This window comes from Camelus bactrianus, chromosome 29 (assembly GCF_048773025.1).
Source record: "Camelus bactrianus isolate YW-2024 breed Bactrian camel chromosome 29, ASM4877302v1, whole genome shotgun sequence".
In the NCBI taxonomy this organism is placed as follows: Eukaryota; Metazoa; Chordata; class Mammalia; order Artiodactyla; family Camelidae; genus Camelus; species Camelus bactrianus.
Window position 1 is genome coordinate 25,411,163 of NC_133567.1, and position 26,277 is coordinate 25,437,439.

The window sequence follows — 26,277 nt, forward strand, 5'->3', positions numbered from 1 at the left end:
CTCCCCAGGATAATCTCCCTAAGGGTAGAGTATTGCATCTGTTTTGATCACTGTTGTATTGCCATTGCCTAGGACAGTGCCTGGGGCATAGCATGTGCCTAGTGAAAACTTGCTAAAAAGAAATAATATGAATTAATTCTAAACCTAATCATAATACCATGTTTGGTTCTAATTCTTTTTCATATAAGCAAATTCCCAAATCAAAACAAACCCCTTTCAAAAGCAGGGCGTCTGTTTCTTGGTTCAAAAAAGATAGTCATGTTTGTTTCGGCTAACATGATAGGGATTAGTAAGAAATGACTGGAATGACAGGCAAGCAGGAATGAAGGCGCCAGTTGAAAATTTCAAAGTGCCTGCTAATTTGTCTCTTTGATTTCATCTCCCTTTATTGTATAGTACTGGTGAAGCATCTGTTTGGTCTACATCTAATTGCATACAGATAAGAGTTGTAATAAAAATGGGGAATACACCTTGTAACACAGAGCAGCTACTTTTTCAAGGACTCATTGTTATAAGATGTGTCATTATTCAAAAAATGTAATTTCTGTCTTGCTACTGGTGACAGCTGCATTCAGCCTGGCCACTGGAGCTCGGAGTCCAGCTGACTTCTTTTTATGCTTGCTCAGCTTTACCTTCAAGTTGCTGTGGTAGTGAGATCTGTATTCTGCAGAAGCTTATGTCAGTGGCTTCTGCGCAGTGCCCTGTTTAAGTGAAGCGGCAGACAGGTGCTCAAGCAGCCCACACAGGCGTAGAGCTGGAACCTAACACAGCCTGAGGCAAGCCATGGGGTGGGTAGAGTCTGGGCTCTTCAATCTTTTTGAAGTTTGTAGGATCACTGTAGGGTTGTTGAAAGTCCTTAGTAGACCTGGCTCATGGTAAATATTGAATCCACTACTGTTATTTCCTGCTAGTCTTTTTTTCTAGGCATATATTTTTATTTATAGTTAAGAACATCCTATATATTTCTTTTTTCACTTAACACCATACAAGCATTTTCTTGTCCAGTTTCCAGTTGATAACTTGCCTGTCCTAAATCACTGACTACATTTATAATTATTTTCTTAGAGTAAATTTCTAGATAATTCAGAACAACTGATGGCAGGCTATTCAACTTAACGTTGTAGCAGGAAATTATAAATTCCGGAGTTTTAATCTTGCAACCATGACCTGATAGGGAATATCATAGCCCACTGATGTGATTATTAAACTCAGTAGGAGCTCTGTGATTAGAGAGAGGCAATAGACAAGATGGTTATAATCTTGGTCCTGTAACTTGGTAACATAATTAACTTCTCTGAGCCCCTCCTGTACAATGGGATAAAAATAATGTGTATTTCATGGAGTGGTAAAGATTAGTTAGATACGTAATCCTGACATATGGTAAGCACTTAATGAATATCAGCTTTTTATTGCTTGTTATTCTGTTCAGCACTTAAAAGTTTGTTTTCATACTTAAAAATGAGAGAATGAAGTATAATCAGTTTACAATGTTATCATTTATATACTTTTAATTAAATGAGAGAATGGCAGTGATTTTGACAAGTAATATGAGAGTAAGCTGTAAAATATAAGATAGGGCAAGTATTTTTCAGTTCAAAATGGTTTAATTTTCCCCCATTTTAAATATAGCAAATATTTTTTATGTTAGTACAATAATTATTCTATATATTAGAATATAAAATATTTTAAATTTATTATCTAGAAGATAACATGAGAAGAAGCATTTGATTTAATAAACCTAATAAAGGACATTTTGTAACTTTCTTCAGTGATTCAAAGATGGAATGTGACTTTTATCCAAATTATCCTTGTTAAAAGATGAATGCTTTATGTAAGTTTTTTTAAAGTTAAATTTAAGCAAAACATCTAAACTAATAGAGTGTTTCCTATGTGTGACACAATTTTCTAGGTTTATTATTTATATTAACTCATGTAATCCTCACAATGTCCTATTAGAAAGATTCTATTATTATCTCTAATTATAGAAGAAACTGAGGCAAAAGAGGTGATAGAACTTGCTGAAGTTTATATGACCAGGGAGAAAATTTTGTCCTATGTAGTCTAGCTCTAAAGCTCATGCTTTTAACCATTTCCACTGTTACTTAACATTCCAACAGAAAAAGAAGAAAACTTGATTAAATACAATACCAATATGTTTACAGTGAGTTTATGTTAATCTAAGAATTTGATTAATGTTAAAGAGTAAGTTTTAAAAAATTCATCTCTTTTGTGGGAATACAAGTATGCAAATTTCTTTTCTTTTCTTTTCTTTTCTTTTCTTTTTTAGTTTTTCAGTTACGGAACACAAATATTATATCAAACCACTGACGCTTTTCAGTCTAAATTCTTTCCACCTGTTCAAAATGTGATGCTACCACCAAACAGTTTCCAAGGAAAAGTAGCATTCATTACGGGGGGAGGCACTGGCCTTGGTAAAGGGATGACGACTCATCTGTCCAGCCTAGGGGCACAGTGTGTGATAGCCAGCCGGTAAGTCAGTTTCAGCAAGTTGCCTAGCAGGAGTCTATCGATGGGATAATTCTGTGCCACATTGTTGAAAACATTGTTTGCCAGTTGTTTGATTTGTGTCTTAATCTTGTATGAAATATCCTTTAGGTCATTTAAATAAATCTCCTTGGAAAAAGTGTTAGTTTGTGATGATAGAAATAATGATTGATTATGGAACTGATATATACATTTCACAAATTCAGTGATAGAATTTTTTTCTGTATATGAATAGGAACTTAAAAAGTATTACAGTGAGGATGCTTTGCTTTCAAAAGTGATTATAATTGCTCATTCAATAGATGGTTAACCTTGTGCCAGGATAATGGATATAATGTTTCCATTTTCTATAAGATAGGCAGATATTTCAAAACATGTATTGTGATGAATGTAGGAAGGAGGAGACCATGTGGAAAGAATTTCTTCTTATTTAGGCGTGTCCTGGTACCTTATAACTACGTAAGTGTTGAGCTTTAGAGGCTGGTCAAAAAATCTACCCATTTCTCCAGTTTTGAACAGTGTAAAATTTTTAGGTAGGCTAATTAATAATCTGAATGACAAGTCATTATGTCATTTACAAGGGGCCAAGTGAATTTCTTTCTGATGTTTCCTTTAACGTAAATTGTCCAGAACATTTTTTTCATGTTATAATATTTTTGAGTGTTAAAATACTGTCTTCTTTGTAATACTACATAACGTACATGGTTTTTTTTTGTGTGTTACTCTCAAGAGTGTAAGACACTGAATGCGCATAGGTTGTCCAGACCTATCAATTTGGTCTAAAATCGACTAACATAGATTTTATAAATAACATTGATTTTATATAGTTTTAAGATAAGCTTACATCATTCCATGAATGTGTTTTCTTTCTAAAGCAGGCTTGGGCCAGGAAACAGATAGAAATGAATATAATTAAGGAAATAATTTTAAATCTGTGAGTAGATATAAATTAACTAGTCTAAAAGAAATTCAATAAATTAATGTCAGATGTATGAAAATTGCATGAATTTAACTTCTAGAAAATAAACTCATTCAGACTGTCTTGTTTGTAGATACAGATTTCCTATTGCCTCAAGAATGCATGTCTTTTAGCTATAGATTGTTTTTTTAATTTATGAAAAATAAAACATGAAATCGTTTCAGAACTCATGCAAAGTACCATGTGTTTATTTCTAGAAAAATTGATGTTTTGAAAGCTACTGCAGAACAAATTTCTTCTCAAACCGGAAATAAGGTATGTTAAAAAGTTATTTAAATCAGATTTAGGAATTATGCTTAAGTAATTTACTCATGCTTATAGTTTAGGAAGTCTGAAAAAAGGTAGGATTCTTTCTTTTTTCCTTTGTTATTTTGCAGGTTCATGCAATTCAGTGTGATGTGAGGGATCTTGATATGGTAAAAAACACTGTGTCAGAACTGATCAAAGTCGCAGGGCATCCTGATGTAAGTATAATGGTGATGAGGTCAAAGTTTGAGGCATTTGATATTGATAACATCTGCCAAGATGTAGGAAGGAAATAAAATATTGACGTGGACAAGTGCTGTGTTGAGAAGCATCTGTTTTCCGTCTGCTAGCAAAAAGCCATCTCTGCTTAAAGCGGGGAATAGATTAGGAGGAGTGCTATACCGTTTTCTTTCAAGAATACTTTAAAAATACATTTACAGTCATAGAACAAAAAAATCCTTCACTTTAATAAGTTAATGAAATAAGAGCAGTTATCTAAGAGCACAGTATCTACTTTAAATGGTTCATGCTCTTTGCTTTTCTTAATCACTTTTGATTATCTCTATCAGTGGAGGCAAATAATACAAACAAGGAAACCTACAAGGAATTCCAGATTTCTCCTTGTAAGAACTGAGATATACATTGGTATTTTGCCATTTTTTGGTTCACCTAAAAGAAGCCATTTCCTCCTGTAGTCTCAAAGAGAGTACTTTTCTATGTTAAAGCTGTTTTCAGACAGACCATAATATCTGCTGTTGTATCTGCTCTAAAACTAAAAAGAGTCTATTGCTAGTGAAGAAACAGGTCAATAACCAAGAGTTTCATTAGGTAAGTTAACCCAAAAATGACACCAGAAATTAAAGGCACTTTATTTGAGATTCTTTGAAGTAAAGTATAATTACGTGGTAGATATGTTAACAAGTCCAGACTCGTTCTGCTCACAGCATGACAGGCCAATAAATTGGGAGACGAGGTGTTGGGGCAAGAAATAGTGACTATTCGGAAAGCCGGCAGACCGAGAGGATGGCACACTAATGTCTTGGAGAACCATCCTGCTCCAGTCAGAACACAGGCTCCTTTTTTACCAAAACCCCCCCAAAACCCCCCAAAAAACAAACAAACAAAAAACCCAGGAGAGGGGATGTGTTGGTTGTTGCAAACTTCTTGGTGTAGGAATTCTTTGTTCTTGCCGCCGTCCGTGTGGGTCAGGCCATGGTGTCCTTGTAAACCTCCAACAAAAACAAAGGTTATTGTCTATTCTGCAACTTGTCATCTTTATGTAAGTGCAGAAGTGTTAATATCCTTGAAGGTCAGAGCCTTTGGAAAAAGGCTCTCCTGTTTACCAGACAGGCTAAAAGCAACATTGTTTTACAAAAGGTGCAGAGCCAGCAAGAATGAACCTAGAAAGAAAGGGCCCTGGCACACTGGTTAAAACTAAAGGAACAGATCCAATACAGAGTCAGATTTGTTCTCCTCTATTACAGATATGCTTAACTGTATTTATATTTTAATAATAGACTCTACCCTAGTTTTGAGATGGAATTAGGATTCTAAAATTTGGTAAAGAATATAGGAGATATTCCCAGGCTCAAAAAAGTGAAACTGAACCAGATCTTATGATATTGTTTCATAGCAGACTGTGAACTTTAGCTTTATTATATTATTGGGAATAATAACTTTCAGAAATAAAAGCCCTTAAGGGAAAATATTCTTCCTCATCTAAGTTTCTGTAACTTGCCTTATTCATTATTAGATTGTGATAAACAATGCAGCAGGGAATTTTATTTCTCCCACTGAAAGACTCTCTCCTAATGCTTGGAAGACCATAACTGACATAGTTCTAAATGGCACAGCCTATGTGACACTAGAAATTGGAAAGCAACTAATTAAAGCACAGAAAGGTATGTTTATTCTTCACATATTTATCGGGTCCCTATTGTGTGCAGTTTTGGTGCTAAGCCCTGGGATACTTACAGAAATCAATGATACAATGTCTGTACTTGTCCAACTCATAATCTAATAGGGAAGAAAGATACTTTTACCATATGCTATGATCTAAGCTTTAATGTTATGTTTCAAGTGCATTGGAAATCCAGAGACAGGAGTGACTAACTCTCCCTAGGGATGATTAATTATCGGGTTGAGGAACAAGACGCAATTTGAGCTGAGTTTTCAAAGATCAAGACATGGAGAAGGGGGAGGGAAAAGGAATGTAAATGTCCATGGGAAGAGGCTCCGTGTGGGAAAAGCAGAAGGGTGGGAAAAGCAGAAGGGTGTAGGGACTGGTTACAGATGGGGAGGGAGAGTGGTGGGAAATGATTATGGGAAATGAGTTAGGGGGTGTCATTGGGAAAGTTCTCAGTACCAAAATGGGGGAATTTCATGTTAATTCAGAGGAAATGGGGAATTATTTCCTTATGGCTTTCTCTTGAAGGTGTCTCATAAAGAATATGCTGTGATTAGAAAGGTTACTGGAAACAATGTGGTGGGTAGAAAGACCATTCTAATCTAGAAAGATTAGAAAGACCGTTCAAGAGGATTTTATTTTTTTTTCATCAGGATAGAGGGCATGAGGGATAAAGTAGAAGGCATTTAGAAGATAAGGTCAGTAGGTCTTACTGATGAGCTGAGAGAGTTTTTAGCTGGAGTGAGTAGTTTAGATGATGATGACATCGGTGAGAAAACTGGAAGGAGACTAGATTTAGAGAGACATTAACTAGGAGGCCGTTTCTGTTTAGTACTGTGAACAGACTTCTTTATAAAAGTTCATACAATATAAACGGTAAATATATTTGTAATGTATTTACGTGTGTATATACATGTACGTCCAGAACCAGTGTACATGTATTCATTCAACAGACACTTACAGACTTCCGTGTACCAAGCGCTGTGCTGCAAGCCCAAAGGACAGAGGGGGACAAGACGTTGTCCCTGAATGAGCTGTGGTTAGGACATGAAGGATGGGGGTATTTTCTCAGAGAGGGTGGAGGGTATTCTCAACAAGGATGGGAGGAAGAGTCCTTGTATTCCTTGAAGGATGTCCTTTGGGGTTTGAAGGTAGAAAGGAAGGCGTGGAGCTGGCCACATTCCTTCTGTTCATTCAGAGCTTTTGCCTCATTAGATTCAATTTCTTCTGTACAGTGTGGGTAATTCTCGGACCAGCTTGAGAAAGGATGTAGGAACAGACAGACGGATGTTAGAAAGGCACTAGATTTTTTCCTTTTTGTGTGCTAACAACTTCCGTCCTTTCTCCATACACTCACTGAAACTGAAACCCCAGGTCACTCATTCCCACTACAGCAACTTGGCTATGATTGAGATTTGGAGTTTGCATGAATTTTTTTTTTTTAAGGGATGGATGGTTGGGAAGGGAAACGGAGAAGTGTGGGTTGACTTCTCTTCTCTTCTCTGTCTGAGGATCCTTGAATGTACACATCTTTGTACGTGTAAGGAAAGTATCTTCATCTTCTCTATCTCTTCCTTCTCTGTGTCTGTCTGATTTTGTCTCACCATAACTCTTATTCATGTCTCTGATTCTGTCTCTCTCTCTTCTTCTCTGCCAACTTTTCACTTTTGGTTCTCTTTTTCTCTCATCATCTTGATCTTTCTCAACACTTGGTATTTCTCTGCCTCTCTCATCACTTGGTGTTTCTCTGTCTCATTTTTCTTTTATTTTATCTCTTGCCCATCTCTGTTACTCTTGATTTCTGCCTGACTCTCCCTTCTTTTCTCATTATTGTCTTTCGTTTTAACATAGACTTTGATCTATTTTTATTCATCACATTGTATTAAAATTCTATGGGCTTCATTAAAAGTATACTAGCTAAAACTTCTAGGAAGATGGAGCCAGTTTTTATTCTTCCAAGATTCCTGCAAACTGTAGATGTGTAACCTCCAGGGTTTTAAGGACCTGCATTAGTGGGCTGTGGAGAGCACAGCGCACGGGTCTATACTGGGATTGGAGCAATAATCAAGGAATTCAGGTGCTGATGATCTCTAACATGTGTCAAGCTGGTAAATGTGGAAGTCAGTTTAGGAGGCAGGCAATCTGTGATAATCCATGGTCAGAAGTATGTTAGGTGGTCTGGCTTCGAGGATGGCAGCCAAAGTAAGAGATCTAGGAGGTCAGACTAGAGAAGGTAAGGGCACTAGCAACTGGAAGACATGCTCACTTGCTGAGGGCAGGGATTGGTGATGCTGTGCACTCAGAGAGGGGCTAACAGATGACTGAGGATCGAGAGAATTGTGGCCTTAGCAGGGGCAGAGAGCTAAAATTAGAGGGACATTTTTAAAGTATGTTTCTAAGCACTATTGATGCAAAATTAACAATTTTGAACAAATAAAAGATGCACAAAACTCCTGAAGCCCTCAGCCCAATGTGCCACGAAAGTCAGTAACTATATGGCTGAGCCTTTTGGGGAAGGACATTGAAATTATCATGCTGAGATCCATTCATCACTAGATTACCATGTATAAATGTAAATTTAGTAAATAAGATAGAAAAGAGTACCTAATTTTATTAAAGAATTGGGAGAACTTGCCATGAGGAGAGATAAAAAGAAAGCATAATATGTACTTTTATTTAAAAGTGTAGTCACAACGGTCATGGATAGGATAAATACTGAATTTTTCCTTCAACCCCTAGAGGTCACTAGAAATAAGAGATACCTCTTGAAACTCACAAGAGGTGATTTTGGGACATATAATAAGCATTTTATTCAAGTAGGTTAATAATAATACTTTATACCGCTACAGTGCTTTGTAATTTACAAAGTACTTTGACATACCAGTATGGAACCAGTATGAAACCCAGCATTATTGTATGCTGAAATACAGATAGATTAAAGGAGTAAGTCAGTGCATGATATAGCTCTAATGTGTGTATTATTTTTAGGTTGCTAAATGTGAGGTAAAAGTTATATATAGTGAAGTCCACAGATTTTAAGTGTATAAATTGATGTTTTATAAATTTACACACTTAGGTAACCATTACCCAAACCAAGACATAGAACATTTCCACTGCCTCCAAATGCTCCCTTTTGCCACTTTCTACTTAATCCTCACTATATTTTTAATCCATTTTTAATTGAGTTGTCTTTTTATAATTTAAAAAATTTTAGATTTTTTTATTGCGGTAACTGGTTTATAACATATATATGTTTTATGAGTGCACTATTCTATTTCTGCTTCTACATACAATACAGTGTGTTCACGACTGAAAACAGTTTCCATCTGTCACCATACTGTTGATCCTCTTTACTCATTTTGCCTTGTCCCCTCCCTTTCCCCTCTGGTAACCACTACTGTGTTCTCTGTACTTATGTGTTTATTTTTGTTTGGTTTGTTCATTTATTTTGCTTTTTGTTTTTGTGTGTGTGTATTTTATTTTTGCATATGAGTGATATCATACGGTATTTATCTTTCTCCACTGACTTCTTTCACTTAGCATGATACCCTCAAGGTCCATCCATTTTGTCACAAATGGCAAAATTTCATCTTTTTAATGGCTGAGTAGTAGTCCAGTGTGTGTTTGTGTGTGTTTATCACATCTTTATCCATTCATCTGTTGATGGATGCTTAGCTATTCTGATATCTTGGGTGTTGTAAATAATGCTGTGATGAATAAAGAGGTACATATATCTTTTCAAATTAGTGTTTTCATATTCTTTGGATAAGTGCCCAGAAGTGGGATGCCTAGATCGTATGGTAGTTCTATCCTGAATTTTTTGAGGACTCTCTATACCACTTACCATAGTGGCTGCACCGTTAGACATTCTCACTAACAGTGTATGAGGGTTCCCTTTTTTACACATCCTTGCCAACATTTGTTATTTATGGTCTTTTTGATGATAGCCATTCTGAGAGGTGTGAGGTGATCGCTCATTGTGGTTTTAATTTGCATTTCCCTGAGGATTAGTGAAGTTCAGCACCTTTTCATCTACCTGTTGTGGAATTTCCTCATTTTTAGTATTTATTTCTCTTTTTTCTTCTGCTTGCATCACTTCTAGATTTCTGTCTTTGAGCTCACTATTTCTCTCTTCTGTAGGGTCTGCTCTATTTCCTGTGCTTTCTAATGTATTCTTCATCTTGTTTACTGAGTTCTTCCACTCTAGAATTTGTTTTACTATTTTTTTGAGTGTCAGTATTTTTGGTATAATATTCCTTTTGTTCATTAATTTTATTCCCAAGCTCATTGAATTGCCTTTCTGAGTTTTCTTGTAGCCTGTTGATTTTGTTCATGACAGTCAGATTGCAATATTCTGTGATTTTAAGTTTGATTTCTGGAGAATTGTCACTTTCATTTTGTGGTACAGTGTTACTGTGTTCCTTCGTGGTACTTGATGCATTGTTCTTGTGCTGGTGCATTTTAAGTAAGGAACTCATTTCTTTTTGAGTCTAATGATTGAAAAAGTTAGAAATTAGAAGCCTTTCTTTTCTTACCCAGTAGGTGGTGCTATAGCACAATTTTGGTTTCTCTTACCTGAGCGGCCTCTGGTCACATTTGAGTCTGTACTTTCCACTCTCCACCACCTCTGTGAGAGGTGTGGCCCATGCCTTTGTTATGGCTTCTTGTGCCTCGGGCTCATGGGTAGCTTACTTTTGCCAGTGTCGCTGGTGTTGCTGCCTGGTGCACCAAGATGGTGGACTTTTTTGACTGAGTCACAAGACTCTGCGTTCTAGGGGAGGGTGAAAGTAGAGGGGCCTGGGGTCACATGGGTGCCTCAGTGGCTGAAGGGACTGGGTCACAGGACCCACTGCTGCTGCTGCTACCCAGTTATCCATCGCTGTGGGCACTACTGTGTTTGGGAAGCCAGTTGTGAGGGCTGCATCCCCTTCTGTTCCCAGCTTTTCTGGGGCTGTGGGCTCAGCTGCTGGATTGCAGACCCTGCCTCCACTCTTCCTGGGTTCCGTCTCCTCTTTATGTTCCAGTCCACCCACCGTTAGAAGTACAGATTTGTGGAATTCTCTGGAGTCCTGGGTGTGTTGGGCAGAGGCATCTATTGAATTTTAGATGTTTTACTGAAGGGGAGAGAGAAAGGTAGCTTTTCACTTTGCCAATTTGCTCTGTCTTTTTATTATTGATTTGTGGAAATTCTTTATGCAATCTGGTCTGAGTACTTTGTCAGATACAGTATGTGTTTAGAATAATTCCTTCTATTGTGTGGCTTGTCTTTTCATTTCCTTAGCAGTGTCCTTGATTAGCAGAAGAAATTTTAATTTTGATCCATCTGCCAAACTGTTTTCCAAATTGGCCGTACCATGTTGTGTTCCCAGTAGCAATTTACAGGTTGTAGTTGCACCATACTCTGGCCAACACTCACTTGATTATACAGTTGACTTTTGAACAACATGGATTTGAACTGTGCAGGTGCACTTACATGCAAATTTTTTTCGTGCTACAGTACTACATGATCTGGGGTTGGTTGAATCAGGGGTTGCTGAACCACAGATACGGAGGAGCCAAGTATACAGAGGGCTGACTATAAATTATATGTGCATTTTTTATTGCATGGAAGGTTGACACCCCCAACCCCTGTCTCTTTCAAGGATCAACCGTATTACATTTTAGCCATTCTAGGGTTGTGCAATCGTTTTTCACTTATGGTGTTAACATGTGTTTTCTTCATGACTAATGAAGGTGAGCATCTTTTTGTGTGATCATTCATCATTCGTATAGATTCTTTGAGGAAGTGACTGTTTTATTCCTTTGTCCAGTTTTTATTGGGTTAATTTGTCTTCTTGGTATTGAATTGAAAAAGTTATTTTTATGTATTCTGATACCAGTTACTTTTCAGATCTATGTTTCGCCGATATTTTTCCAGTCTATGACTTGCCTTTCATGTCCTTAACAGTATTTTCTGAAGAGGGAAAGTTTTAAATTTTGCTATTTTCCAACTTTTCTTCTATGGCTCATGCTTTTTGGGTCCTATCTAGGGGATTTTTTTCCTAATCCAAAGCTGCAAGTAATTTCGCCCTTGCTTTCTTCTTGAACTTTTACAGTTTTCACTCTTACATTTAGGCCCATGATCCATTTTGAGTTAATGTTTATGTATGGTATGCAATGATGGTTAAGGTTAATTTTTTGCATTTTCCTGTCCCTATTGAAATACCTTGGTGTTTTTGTTGAAATAAATCAATTGATATATGTATATGTGTGTGTGTGTGTGTGTATACACACATACACACAAATATATATGTATATGGGTCAATTTCTGAAATCTCTGTTCTATTCACTTGATTTATATGTACATCATTATTTTGGTTTCTTTAAAATATATACATATATTACTTGTTATATGTATAGTATAAATTGATTACTTTAGCTTTATATTAACTTGAAGTGATGTAGTATTCTTTTTCAAAGTTTTTTTTTGCTATTCTGTATCCTTAGCATTTTCATATACCTTTTAGAATTAATTCAACAATTAAAAAAAAATGCCTACTGGAATTTTGACCAGGCTTGTTACAAATCTGTAGGTTATATTGAGGAGAGTTGGTATTTTGACAATGTCAAGTCTTTCAGTCCATCAGCATATGTCTTTCCATTTATTTAAATCTTCTTTAATTACTATCAGTAATGTTTTACTCTTTTCATTGTATAGGTCTTACATAAATTTTGTTAAACTTCTCCCAAGGTAATTTATATTTTCGATGCTATTGCAAAGGGTATTATTTTCTAAATTTTATTTTCTAATTGTTTTTTTCTAGTGTTTAGAAATATAGTGGATTTGTTGTTATATATTGATCTTTGTCCTGCAAGGTTACTATACTCACTTATTAGTTCTTATAGCTTTTTTTTGTAGATTCTTTAGGATTTTCTGTATTGCTAATAATGTTATTTGTAAAAAAGATGATTTTTGTATCTTTATTTCCAGTATGTCTGTGTGCTTTTTCTTTTCTTTTCTCACCTTATTTTGCTTACTGGGACCTCAAGTATAATGCTGAATAGCAGTGGTGAAATTAATCGTCCCTGTTTGTTCCTCATATCAAGAACAAATCAAATACATTTCCTCCTGATCACAGTGTTTTTTTTTTAAAATCATGAATAGGTATTGAATTTGCCCAGTCTTCTTCCTATATTTATTGAGATAGCCATATTTTTTAGCCTGTTAATGTGGTGAATTACATTGATTAATTTTTGAATTTTTAAGTCAACGTTGTTCCTAGGCCAAACCCTGCTTGATTATGACATGTTATCTGTTTGTACGTTGCTGGATTTGTTTTCTTAAGGCTTGCTTTTTCAGCTTTCAGCTGTTGCTATTGAGTGAGCTAAAAGAAGAGCCATCCCAATGCTTACTTAGTTCAGAAATCAGTCACAATTTTAGGGAAGTTTATGTGCAGATGTTGCCTTCTCCTTTCCAGCTGCTCTGTCAGTCCTCAGCTTTAATTTGGAAACAGATGATATGCTGGATACAGCCCTGCCTTTTGAAATTGATATTATGTTTAAACTAAAAACATAAATGCCTCTGTGTCACTGCCAGAGACGTGTTAAATAAGTGTTCAACATAGTTTGATAGTCTTCACATTTGGTTGTTTTCCAGAGTCCTAAATTGCTTAATATTTGAGTAAGAATATTGAGCAGAAATGCTCTAATTTTAACTAAATTCTCTTCTTCCTTGTCTTTACTCTCCTTTCCTCCCTCTCCTCCCTCCTTCCTTCCTTTTTACTTTTTTAAAACACCTAACATTTACTGAGTGCTTATTCTGTATCAGTTTTTGTTTTAAGTGCTGAATATTTATGAACTCATTTAATACTTGTAATGACCCTGCAAAGTATAGTTATGGGTGGAAACTGAGGCACAGAGTTAGCCTTTTTTAATACATGAGGGTAAGATGTTTTTAATTCTCAGTTTTATGGATGAGAAAATATGGTTTGTTAAATACCTAATAAGTGTTCATTATTATTAAATTTGATGATTGACTTTTTAAAAGAATTGTCATAAATGGTCTAGTAGAAAAAAAGAAAGGAAAGACTGTATCTGTGATTGACCTTGGGAATTTGCAAATTCTTTGAGTTTTTAACACCCTGTTAATTTCTTGAAATCCAGCTGTTAATTACTTAACCAGGCAACATTCATCCTATTGGAACAGTGCTGTTTTAAATGTTTGAATCTCCTTTTTACACTCAGGGAGAATCAAAAGCAGCAGTGTCTCATTCTAAGCAGTGGGCTACCCATGTCATAAATAAAATCTAGAGAGAAAGAGAAGAGGAAAATAACTTTCACTTTCAGTATCTGAATTGTATAACAATGGCTTAACTTCGGTCCCACACCTCAGTACACATTTCGGTTAAATATGAATGAGAAGATAGAGCACTTTCTATTGGAGCATTGGCTTTGCATAAGTAACTGTCACTTTGTAAAGTCATTTTTATAATTTTGTTATAAGAGTAATGTAGTTAGCATCTGTTTTCAGTGTACTGCAATGGTGTACACTAAAGTTCTGCATACCTCCACTTTCACAAGGTGAGTTTGGAAACAAAGTATTTTTCAGAGATCTGAAAGACTGAGCTTTTGGTACATTAGAAGCAGTTACCATAATGTCTTAACATAACCATTCTTATTTCTCATGTCCTTAAAATGGTACTCCTGCTCCCTCTTCCACTCCCCATGTTTACTGAATTTTGTTTGCTCTGGAGTGTACAGAGGGAAAGAGAAACAATACATATCAAGGAGGAAAAAGAAACTTATCTGAATATTCTTCAAATGATTTTCCTTATAGCCCTTCAAACCTGTAGTCCTTTAAATTTCTTAAAGTTTCTACTGTTTCATAAAATATATAAATATAGTTTGATTCTTTTGCAAATATTAACTAATAGTATTATTTTATCCAGTATTGTGGCCAAGTAAGAAGTAAAAATCACTGAGTTCTCAGGAGTTAAATATTATTACTTCAAACTTTCATGCAGTCAATTTATTGAGAACCTACTGTGTCCTTGGCAATTTTTTAAGCTTGTTTGTAACTGGTCCATTGTATTGCAGCTATCTTTTTTTTTTTTAATTGAAGTGTAGTCAGTTTACAATGTTGTGTCAATTTCTGGCTTACAGCATAATGTTTCAGTCATACATACACATACATATATTTGTTTTCATACTGTCTTTCACCATATGTTACTACAAGACACTGAATATACTTCCCTGTGCTATACAGCAGAAACTTATTGTATACCTATTTTATATATAGTAGTTAGTATCTGCAAATCTCAAACTCCTAATTTATCCCTTCCCACTACTTTTCCCCCCTGGTAACCATAAGTTTGTTTTCCAAGTCTGTGAGTCTGTTTCTGTTTTGTAAATAAGTTCATCTGTGTCTTTTCTTATTAAGATTCTACATTTAAGTGATATATATGGTATTTTTCTTTCTCTTTCTGGCTTACTTCACTTAGTATCACTATCTCCAGGTCCATCCATGTTGCTGTAAATGGCATTATTTTATTCTTTTTTATGGCTGAGTAGTATTCCATTATAGACATACATACATACATACATACATACATACATACATACATACCACAAGTTCTTTATCCAGTCATCTGTCAGTAGACATTTAGGTTGTTTCCATGTTTTGACTATTGTAAATAGCGCTGCTATGAACATTGGGGTGCATGTATGTTTTTGTATTAGCATTATATCCCTCCAGATAAATGCCCAGGGGTAGGGTGCTGTATCATGTGGTAAGTATGCTTTTAGTTTTTTGAGGAATATCCATACTGTTTTCCAAATACCATCAACAGTGTACTACGGTTCCCTTTTCTCCACATCCTTGCCAACATTTGTTATTTGTGGGATTTTTTTATATGGAAGCATCATAAGTGCATATCAGTAGATGAATGGATAAAGAAGATGCAGCATATGTATGTAATGGAATACAACTCACACATAAGAAAAAAGAATATTTTGCTATTTGCAGCCTTTCATTCACTTTTTTTTTCCACTTCAAAAACCAGAATTTTATAACTGGCTTAAACATTTCCATTGCATCAAAAATACCTAGAAATAAACTTAACCAAAAATTTACCTGTACTCTGACAACTGTAAAACATTGAAGGAAATTGAAGATGATACAAAGAAATGGAAAGATATCTTGTGCTCTTGGATTGGAAAAATCAACATTATCAAAATGGCTGTACTACCCAAAGCAATCTACAGATCCAATGGAACCCTTGTCAAGTACTCATGACATTTTCACAGAACTAGAACAAACAATTCCCAAATTTATATGGAACCATAAAAGATCCTGAACTGCCAAAGCAATCTTTTGTAGGTCTTTTTTTTTTTTTTTTTTCTCTCTCTCTCTTTCCTCTTTTTGTTCTCTTTTCTTACGGTTTGATGACTAGAGAAGTTCCTTTAACATTTGTTGTACAGCTGGTTTGGTGATGCTGAATTCTTTTAGCTTTTGTTTATCTGGGAAGCTTTTGATTTCTCCATCAAATCTGAATGAGAGCCTTGCTGGGTAGAGTGTTCTTGGTTGTAAGTTTCCCCCTTTCATCACTTTAAATATATTGTGCCACTCCCTTCTGGCCTGTAGAGTTTCTGCTGAAAAATCAGCTGATAACCTTATGGGAGTTCCCTTGTATGTTATTTGTTGCTTTTCTCTTGCTAATTTTAATATTTTCTCCTTATCCTTAATTTTTGTCCGTTTTTTGACTATGTGCCTTAGTGTGTTCCTATTTGGGTTGATCCTGGTGGAACTCTCTGCACTTCCTGTACTTTGGTGACTATTTCCTTTCCCAAGTTGGGAAGATTTTCAGTTATCATCTCTCCAAAGCTTTTCTCAGGTCCTTTGTCTCTCTTCTCTTTCTGGGACCCCCTATAATGTGAATATTAGTGTGCTTCATGTTGTCCCAGAATTCTCTTAAACTATCCTCATTTCTTTTCATTCTTTTTTCTTTTTTCTGTTCTGCATTAGTGATTTCCACTAATCTGTCTTCTAGCTCACTGATCTGTTCTGCCTCGTTTAGTCTATTCTTGGTTCCTTCTACCGTGTTATTCATGTCAGTGATTTTATTCTTCAACTTTCGGTATTCTTTATGTTTTCCAACTCGGCTAAAAACTTCACTCTGTGCATCTATACTCCCCTTGAGTTCTCTGAACATCTTCTCCATAATTATTTAAACTGTTTCTCAAATAAATTTCCTATCTCTTTATCACTTATTTCTTCTGGGATTTTATCGTGTACCTTGTCCTGGGAGATATTACTCTGCCGTCTCATATTGTTTATCTTTCTGTTTGTATTTTTAGGTAGGTTAGTTACATTTCTGGACCTTGGAGAGGTGGCCCGCTGTGGGAGATGTCCTGTGTGTCTCAGCCGTACACTCCTCTCTCGTCATCCAATGGCTAGGGTCCAGCCGGTCCTGATGTAGAGTCTGGCCTGTGTTTGTGGACTCCTTCCGCAGGCTTTGGGATTGTTGTTTTCTTATTTCTAGTATCTGCCCCTGGTGGATGAGGCTAGACTAGAGGCTTATGCAGGTTTCCTGACAGAAGGAGCCAGTGCCTGCCCACTGCTGGTTGAAACTGTCCTGGACCTCTGGTGGGTCTGTGTTCTTTTTGATGAAAGCCATTCTGACAGATGAGAGGTGATACCTCACTGTGGTTTTGTTTTGCACTTCTCTGTTGATTAGCGGTGTTGAACATTTTTTCGTGTACCTGTTGGCCATCTGTATGTCTTTTTTGGAAATCTGTCTAGTCAGGTCTTTTGCCTATTTTTTAGCTGGGTTATTTGGTTTTTTGACATTGAGTTGTATGAGCTGTTTATGTATTTTACATATCAGCCTCTTATCAGTCATCTCATTCACCAGTATTTTTCCCATCCATTATGGTTTCATTTTGTCCATGGTTTCATTTCTTTTGCTGTGCAAAAGCTTTTAAGTTTAATTAGGTCCCATTTATTAATTTTTGCTTTTGTTCTTTTGTCTTGGGGGAGCCAAAAAATAATTGCTGTAATTTATGTCAAAGAGTGTTCTGCCTTATATTCTCTTCTAGGAATTTTCAGATCATGCATTTAGGTCTTTAATTCATTTTTAGTTTATTTTTGTGTATGGTGTGAGGAAATGTTCTAGTCTCATTCTTTCATGTGTAGCTGTCCAGTGTACAATATCATTTGAAAGCTCTTTATCTGCTAATTCTATCTTTTCTTATTTCTTCTCTTATTTCTAAGGGCTTTCTATTAACTAATTTTTCCCCAGGTTGTTTCTGTGTCTTTTTATGTGTAGTAATTTTTGGTTACATACTGTGAATATTAGGTTCTTGAGGGGTGTGTGTGTGTGTATGTATGTATGTTTGTGTGTGGTGTGCACATATGTATGTGCATTTGAATTTCCCTTTGAATTAAAAACTTGTGGATCAGCTTGATCTTTTCAATTTTATTTTACAACTTTATTTGTGTGAGTGTAGAGTAGACTTTACTTTTCGGCTAATTTAACCCTCCTACTAACGCACAGCCTTTCTGAACTTTCCACTGAAAATCCTGGATCTTCATCAAAGCTGCTCAGACTCACCTATCTCCCAGCCGCTGTGCACTCTGGGAATTGTGCAGCTGACAGCTCTTAGGCTGTTGTTCTTTGCCTGGCCTTGTGGAATCTCACCCTAAACATGTACAGCTTGGTGTTCATCCAGAGACTCAAGGATACACTACACAGATTTATGGGGCTCTATCTCTACGTACTTTCCTCTTTGGGGGAACTCTCCTCACAAATTCCAACTTCCTTCATCTCTCCAGACTCTGATTGTCTCCTCAACTCAGTGATAATGCTATAATTTGGTGTATTCATATTCCTTATGCCACAGTCCACATGATACATGCACATAGTATACAGTATATAGTGTGTGTATGTATGTAGGGTGTAGTATATGGGTAGTACTTTTAGGCAAAAAATTTGATCTTAGGGCTCATTTCATTTGTTTTTCTTCTCCCAGGAATTGCTGTCTTTCCCTGCCCATAAACAATATCTGAAAAAGTTTGTATCGTATATTTGATCCAGTTTTCTTTATGTTTACAGGAGGAGGGCTAATCCATGATGCTGGAGGCTGAAGTCCTTGCTAATTTAGTTTTGGCTCTGACTTATTCTTACTTAAATAGGTGCTTAGTTAATGGAAATCCTGTCAGGCTGATTATGCAGGGTGTAACAGGGCCATGCCTCTGAGATTTGAGCCTCGGTATTGACTCACCTGGTATAGAATTTTAATCAAGCGCAGACTGGGCCATCCTGAATGACAGCACGGTGTAGTAGTTTTATTAGATTATGCTTTCATTCATTTAGCATTAGTGAAGTTTTGAAAAATGCTTCAATTTTTGTTACACCCTCTTGAATCAGATCCCATTATTATAAATCTTGTTTTCCTGATGTGAATGGATTTAGCTGTCTTGTTAATTACTGTATCCTTTTGCAATGTCAGGAGCAACATTTCTTGCTATTACAGCCATCTATGCTGACACTGGGTCAGGCTTTGTAGTACCAAGTGCTTCTGCCAAAGCAGGAGTGGAGACCATGAGCAAGTGAGTACTGTTATGTTCGTCTTGTCGCTGAAGGTAAATAATGTGCTTTAGTAGCTTATGCAACTGAATTCCTGCTTCCTAGTCTCTGTCTAGAGAAAAATGAAACAAAGGCTAATTTGTATTCACCAGGAGTCATCCTGCTTCACGGTTACGTCCTGTTTGTCCACAGCAGCACTTGTCCAATAGAATTTCCTCCATGATGGAGCTGACTGTTGTGTAAAATCTGCACTATCCAGTAGCTACATGGGGCTGTTGAACCTTTGCATTGTGGTTACTGTGACTGAGAAACTAAATTTTATTTGGTTTTAATTACTTATCTGGTATGACTGTATGTTGTAAAGTTTGAGGAAGAGGCTGATGGAAACTCAGGCTGGAGTGTCCATATGTCTATACACGTGCCACCTCTGACCTCTTAAACACACCATCATCCTTTTGTTGTACCTACTGTACAAGATTAATAGGACTAACATAGACAGTGACTGCTTTCTGGGTCTTGTGGCCTTTTCTGAGCAGCATGATTGCTTCTGGAATTTGTTCCTCGTTGGCCTTTTCCACTGTCTTTGTTGTAATGTAAGTTCTCATCATTGCTTGTCTTGCTGATTGTAATAACCCTAAAATAAGTTTCTCTGCGACCAGTTTCTTCTCTCTTTATTTATTATTCACTTTCCTACCAGACTTGGCTTCCTAAAAATGCACGTCTGCTTATTATGCTCCCTAGCTAAAAACCTTAGATGATTTTTCTATTACTCTTTAGAGTAAAAGCCAAAACTCAGTCTGGTATTCTAAACAGACTTATCCCTGGCCTTTCTTTATTCATTAACTCATTTAATAAATATTTACTTTGTACCTTTTGTGTGCATGGCACTGTGCTAGGTACAGGGAAATGATGGAGATAGAAATAGAACAGTCCTCATCCTCACCTGAGCTCACATTCCTTTTACCATTATCCCCACGCTCTGTAAATTTCCTTACTCGCATCATGCCTTTCATATCTCAGCGCCTGGGTGATGCTGTTGTTGGAATTTGCTGTGATATTTTGCCTCCCTTCACGGCTCTCTAATCACCTCCTCTGGGATATGTTCTCTCATTTCTCTAGAACAGAGTTAATCATTCTCTACTCTTTGCACCCTTAAAACTTTGTTTATTCCAATCTAGTGGGAAGACTAACACATTAATAAATGCCATCCAGTGATGTAGAATCTGAAATGAAGGTGGTGTACCAATGTAAAGGTGCACAGAGAAGGACATAGTAGACCACTTTTTTTTTTCAATTGAGTTATAATCGGTTTACAATGTTGTGTCCACTTCTGGTGTACAGCACAATGCTTCAGTCATACATGAGTATACATGTATTCATTTTCATATTACATTTTAACATATCATTAAAGCTACATGACTTCCCCACTAAAATGTGAGCTCTGTGAAGGAAGAAACCATATCTTACTCATTTTTGTATACTCGTTGCTCAGCAAGATCCGGTCCGTTACTGGTGCTCAGTGCTCACAGAGCTGCATAATTGTTCTCTTTTTCAAATAGTCTCAAAGTACTTTTTAACATTAAAACAGTAGCACACATTTGTTTGAGACACAGAGAATTAACTCCTGACTCGGCAGTTTAGTCTTAGTCTGAGTAGAGATAATTACCTTTTTCAAAGTCAGGTGGTATGGGAAGTAGGAGATTGGAGCTTGACTATTTGGCACCATTTGTACAACATCAACATTAGTTTTGTCGGAATTGTTGACCCTTGTTAGACATTTCAATTTCGTGTCCTTTAAGGACTGTGATTCTGTGCTGCTTTTTTGGTAGTAACTGCATAGTGGGCACTCAGTGTATGTATACCGCACTCTCCAGCCTGAGTTCCCATCAGCCCTCTTCCGTACTTTGTAGTACAAAGTCGTAACAGATAAGGCCTTGTGGGTCCCTGAATATGGCATGTTACTCATACAGACCCATATGCCTGGGCTGTCTTCCTTTCTCCACACTTCCCTCTATCATCTCCCATCCTCTTCTCCTTCCCCACTTACCCCCACGAAAAACTCCAGCTCTGTTATCACCTCCTGAGGGAAGCCTTCTCTCTCACTCCCGGGAGACTTAGGTGCACCTGCCTTTAAGTAGCCCTGGCTCATAGGACACGATTTCCCAGAATGCAGTATCTAGTTCATTACACAACTAAAGTGACCTCTCCTAAGAGAGAAGGACTGTCTCCTGAGGACAGGGACTGCTTTTCTTGATTTGATAGTATAAACACAGAGTATTGGCACAGAGTAAGCTCACAACAACCGTCTGCTGATTAAACAGCAGTGATGACTAACATATATTGAGTATATTGTGCTTAGCATCGTAAAGTGCAGAGCGAGCCAGTGAGGTGGATTCCTTGTTACAATAGGTCTTGAGAATATAAACTAGGTTAAACGAGCTAGCACTAGAATAAATTTATCTGTTGCACCTCTGAACAGAGGTGGCACGGCCTTTCCTCTGGGCTGATTTCCATAGTAGTTTGCTGTTCTGCTCAGCCCAGTAACTCTGTTAAGACACGGGGCTGCTGCCGCCCTAGCAGTTGAGAGTAGGTGCACTACAAGTGCATATCCACGGTGGGTGTGGTCACAAACTCTGTCAAAGGCATCACTCAGAAGAGCAATTTTTATGTGTGATTTGCCTCAAAGAGATGCAGCCCATTTCTCTAAAATGCACCAGTGGATTAAGTCAGATTAACAAACTGTACTTGGAGCACAATGTCCCCTGTCCCATAGAATGGGTTTTGTTAAATTGGCCTTTGAAGTGATGTTACCAGGTCATGTGAATGGATGCTTTATAGTTACATAGAACTTACCCCTTCGTGTCTATTGCAAGGATGCAGTGTCTTAAGGACATTACTATATCACACAGTTTTCCTTTTATAAATTTTCTTGACAGAAATGTTTCATTAAATTTTTAAAATCAGAAACAGTTGTGCTTTTCCTGAGAGATGAGCTTGCTTTTTTCCTTTTGGGCACTGTGGATTGTGTAACTGATGAGGCTTATCTTTTCTGCATAGCATCATGGGAGGGGTAGATACAAGTTTGTGACCCGCCTGTTACAATTGTGTGGACCATCACAGTACATTTAGTTATAACTCTCGTTCTTGACTTTATATTTCTTTATCCTTGTTTTGTTTTGTTTCTTTTCAAATAATTTTATTTCCTTCATTTGCATTATATGTATTCCTTAGTTACGTTAAATCATTTTTGAAGCTAGATTAAGTACATATACACACAGATATACATAAGAATATAAATTCCTAAAATAAATTTAGATGATAAAAGTTAGACCTACCTATCAAGTAGGCTTTTTAAAACCAGGTTGCTTCTTCATGATTTCATGTTTGCTATTAATGTTCTGTTTTGCTTCAGGGCATTTAGCAAGATTCTTTTGGATTCCTATCTCTTTTTAGCTCAGTTCAACACTTATATTAAAGCTTAGTTAAACATGATGTGTTAATATTTTAAATCTATATAATCTGTCTCTTGCTCAAAGTACTTGTCATGGTGCAAACATTGTCATCTAATGTACTATAAAGGTATATTGAACTTTATAAATGCAGGACTGAACTCCAGAAAATGTCAGGGAGGGGCATGAGTCTCATTTCTTTATGCTAAATAATGAGACCTGCTTTAAAAGTGTGTATTGATCTTGGACTTTGTTCTAAAATGTGAGTGGTAAGTAGTCTTGCGCAGCACTTACGGACACTACAGTGTTAATGGTGGTTAGCTCAGCAGAGTGGTGAACGGCCCAGGCTCTGGGGCTAGGCCCTTTGAGGTTGACCATCTGATTCAGAGCAGACGCTTTAACCTCTTTGCTACAGTTCCGTCGTCTGTGACATGAGGAATGGTAACAGACTGACCTGTTGGGGTTGTAGTCTCTAGCGTGTGGTAAGCATGCAGTAAGTCTTGGTCATTAGTATTTTTAACATATAGTATAATATTTTAGCATCTGTGTTGTTTATTTTAATTTTTAGGTCTCTTGCAGCAGAATGGGGTAAATACGGAATGCGTTTCAACATGATTCAACCGGGGCCTATAAAAACCAAAGTAAGTTTTGGTTTGCTTATCATCAAATTTTGAGTGATTAAGGAGTGAAACATCGATAGCTGTATTCTGATGTGTGCAGGACTTCCCAGGCACGTCTGAGTTTGGGGTCTTGGTGGTAGGGAAGAGGGTTTTGCCATTATCCAGTGTAAGAATTAAAGAGGTGGGCAGGAACACAGCAGCTAAACATCTCCTTCATAAGGTCTATTTCAGTGTCGTAATCATTCTGAGATCTTTTATGCCATCAGTTCTGGCATTTTGTCTGATTTGCTTTAATCGTCTGTTATTGTCTTATGTTTCTTTCTTTTTTTTTTTTTTTTTTACTGTATTTTAAGGTTCTTACTTTGACATCTTTTTTTTTTTTAAATCATGGAAGTGTAACTGTACTTTTAATTTAAGAGATGCTTTAGAAATTCATCATACAGGCGTGGTCTTGTTATAGGCAGCATTTTCTTCGACTTGTATCTGTGCCTTTTCATTTGAAACACTCAGTTCCGCATGTCTTCGAATTCCCACATCTCTCTGATTAAACGCCTTCCGACGGCATGGATTTCACTTGTAATCGGTAATCCTTACGGACACTTACTGCAGCTCATAATTACCACTAGCGCTGTTACGGATGTTGCTCAGAAGGTCCGCAGAGTTCTCTGTTCTCTCATATTACCCCTGATAACTTCACTCTCAGACTTCTTTTCATTTTCTTATAAAGCGAGAATGTATAATCCCAACTGAGGTGTAGCTTTGGAGGCCAAGTGAAATCTGCTAGCTTGTTTCAGCTGCATAAACTGAAAATAATGCTCAGGAGCATTTTGGCTTGTAAGTGGTTCTAGGGTATTAAATATTAACATGGAGATAGTTGTATTAGTTTATTTAGCAGTTTGAAGGGTGAAAAATGGAAAGAAGTACCTACATGAGTGAAACTTGATTGAATATCTTATTTGTTTGGCACTTCAATAATAAAAATAAAATGAATGGAAAAATAATTCAAATGCACATATTTAAACACATGATTGAGAACAGTGCTGTGCTAAGCACTGTCTTAAAAGGAATAGTCGTAGAAGCTTCTTTCTAGGACTTCAATATCTCAGGAAGACCATCTGCATTTGATACATTTATTTACTGTGTGCCTACTGTATGCAAAGGTGCTAAGAAAGATACAAAAACGTTTGTGACAAAAAGCTTGCCATCAAGGAGCTTTTAGTCTAACAGTAGAGGTGTGAGATGTATGCTTATAACAAGCATATAGTTTTAAAGAGATTAAAAGAAAACTGAAGTCTGGCAGCTCTCTAGCCCTGACGGAGCCAGGATTGGACCTTTACCACGGTTTGTCTGATGCTTTGTGCCTGCCCACGGAGAGCTGAAGGCCTCAGAAGGAGCCCGTGTGTGCTTGTTCTGTCTCCTGTCTGTGTTATTGAAGAAAATCGTCACCTATACTTCCAGGCACTAGAGAAAAATCTAACCGTTTTTATTTTATCACTGCACATGCATCCTTATCTTGCTCTGCTCCTTCACATCATTAACAGAAGGCAGAATTTGTTTGGCAGATTCAGTTACGGTTTTTCTCTCTCTGGCACCTACTTGAATTTAATATTCCTGCATACTTGTTTTCTTCTTTTCCTATTATTTTGAGAAGAAAGGAGAAGAAAGGAATTTCCTCTTAAATATTTCCCACTTTGGTTATTCTTCTGTGTTTTCTAAGTCAAATGACACTAACACCCCACATCCACCACACAGCTTGCGCGCTCTTCAGCATACTTCCATGCACGTTTTCTCATCTCAGACAGCAGGTTTGCAGGGTAGCTAAGACAGGCATCCTCATTTTACATATAGAGAGACTAAGATAAAAAGGTTATATTTTCTAGTGGTTTTTTTAAAGGTCAGTATTAGGTAAAATGAATATGAAAGAATTTGACAAAATTCTCTGGTGCTTATAGGCCTAAGGTATGAACAGGCTACCATAGTAACATTCCATTTAATGCAAATTTGTTTAAATAGGAAAGGGGTTACATTAAGAAAAAATAACTATTTTCTTATTTTCTAAGGGTGCCTTTAGCCGTATGGATCCAGCTGGAGCATTTGAGAAAGAAATGATTGAAAGAATCCCCTGTGGTCGGCTAGGAACTGTGGGAGAACTTGCAAATCTTGCTGTTTTCCTTTGTAGTGATTATGCTTCTTGGATTAATGGAGCTGTAAGTATTGTTGTCTTTCCCAACTTTTTAGGGAAGTGGATTGTAGAACCAGTCTTGACAATGTTGAATATATATATGATTTAAAGCATTTAATTAGCTACATTTAATATATTATTTATAATTAAAAATACAGTTTATATAATTAATATTATAATTAAAATATTAGTATACATTATTTAGCTTATGGAATTTTTTCATTAATAAATTAATTTTATTAAATGCAAATTACTATAGTAGACATGCCTCTAACATGATCTTTAAGATTGGGTAGAATTTACAGGGAAATATATACAAGATCTTGTGGTAGCTCACAGTGAGAAAAAAATTATGCTATAATGAATTTATATATGTTCACGTATAACTGAAGAATTGTGCTCTAGTTGGAATTTGACACAACATTGTAAAATGACTATAACTCAATAAAAAAATTTTTTTAAATAAATTAATTAAAAAATAAAACAATAAAAGATGATTGGGTAGAATTTGAAATTGTGGAAATGATGGAGAAAGGATTTTAAAAAGAGCAAATCAATTTAGGCTTAATCATCAGTTTTATCTTTAAAACCTGGGCTTTGATTGAAAGTACCAAGGAGAGATAGTCCATCCAATTAGGAGGCAGAAATGGCTAATGGCTCAGAAACTTTTTTAAAAGAAGTTAGTTTCACAGTTTTTATTACTGTTTTGCAGGTCATTAGATTTGATGGAGGAGAGAAAGCACTTATTTCAGGGGAATTCAACAGTCTGAGGAAGGTGATGCCATTTTTTGATTATAATATTGCCAGCTAGGAGACCAAGCTTAA

At 36.5% G+C, this 26,277-nt stretch overlaps 1 protein-coding gene across 1 annotated transcript in view; it reads left to right on the forward strand.

Moving 5' to 3' along the window:
- DECR1 (2,4-dienoyl-CoA reductase 1) overlaps positions 1-26,277 on the forward strand; it is a 31,737-nt gene that overhangs the window by 4,794 nt on the left and 666 nt on the right. The window contains exons 2-9 of the mRNA XM_010949731.3: positions 2,288-2,490; positions 3,682-3,739; positions 3,862-3,948; positions 5,484-5,631; positions 19,125-19,224; positions 23,219-23,291; positions 25,331-25,477; positions 26,165-26,227. Coding sequence (XP_010948033.3) covers positions 2,288-2,490; positions 3,682-3,739; positions 3,862-3,948; positions 5,484-5,631; positions 19,125-19,224; positions 23,219-23,291; positions 25,331-25,477; positions 26,165-26,227 — 879 coding nt within the window. The remainder of the gene's footprint in view (positions 1-2,287; positions 2,491-3,681; positions 3,740-3,861; positions 3,949-5,483; positions 5,632-19,124; positions 19,225-23,218; positions 23,292-25,330; positions 25,478-26,164; positions 26,228-26,277) is intronic.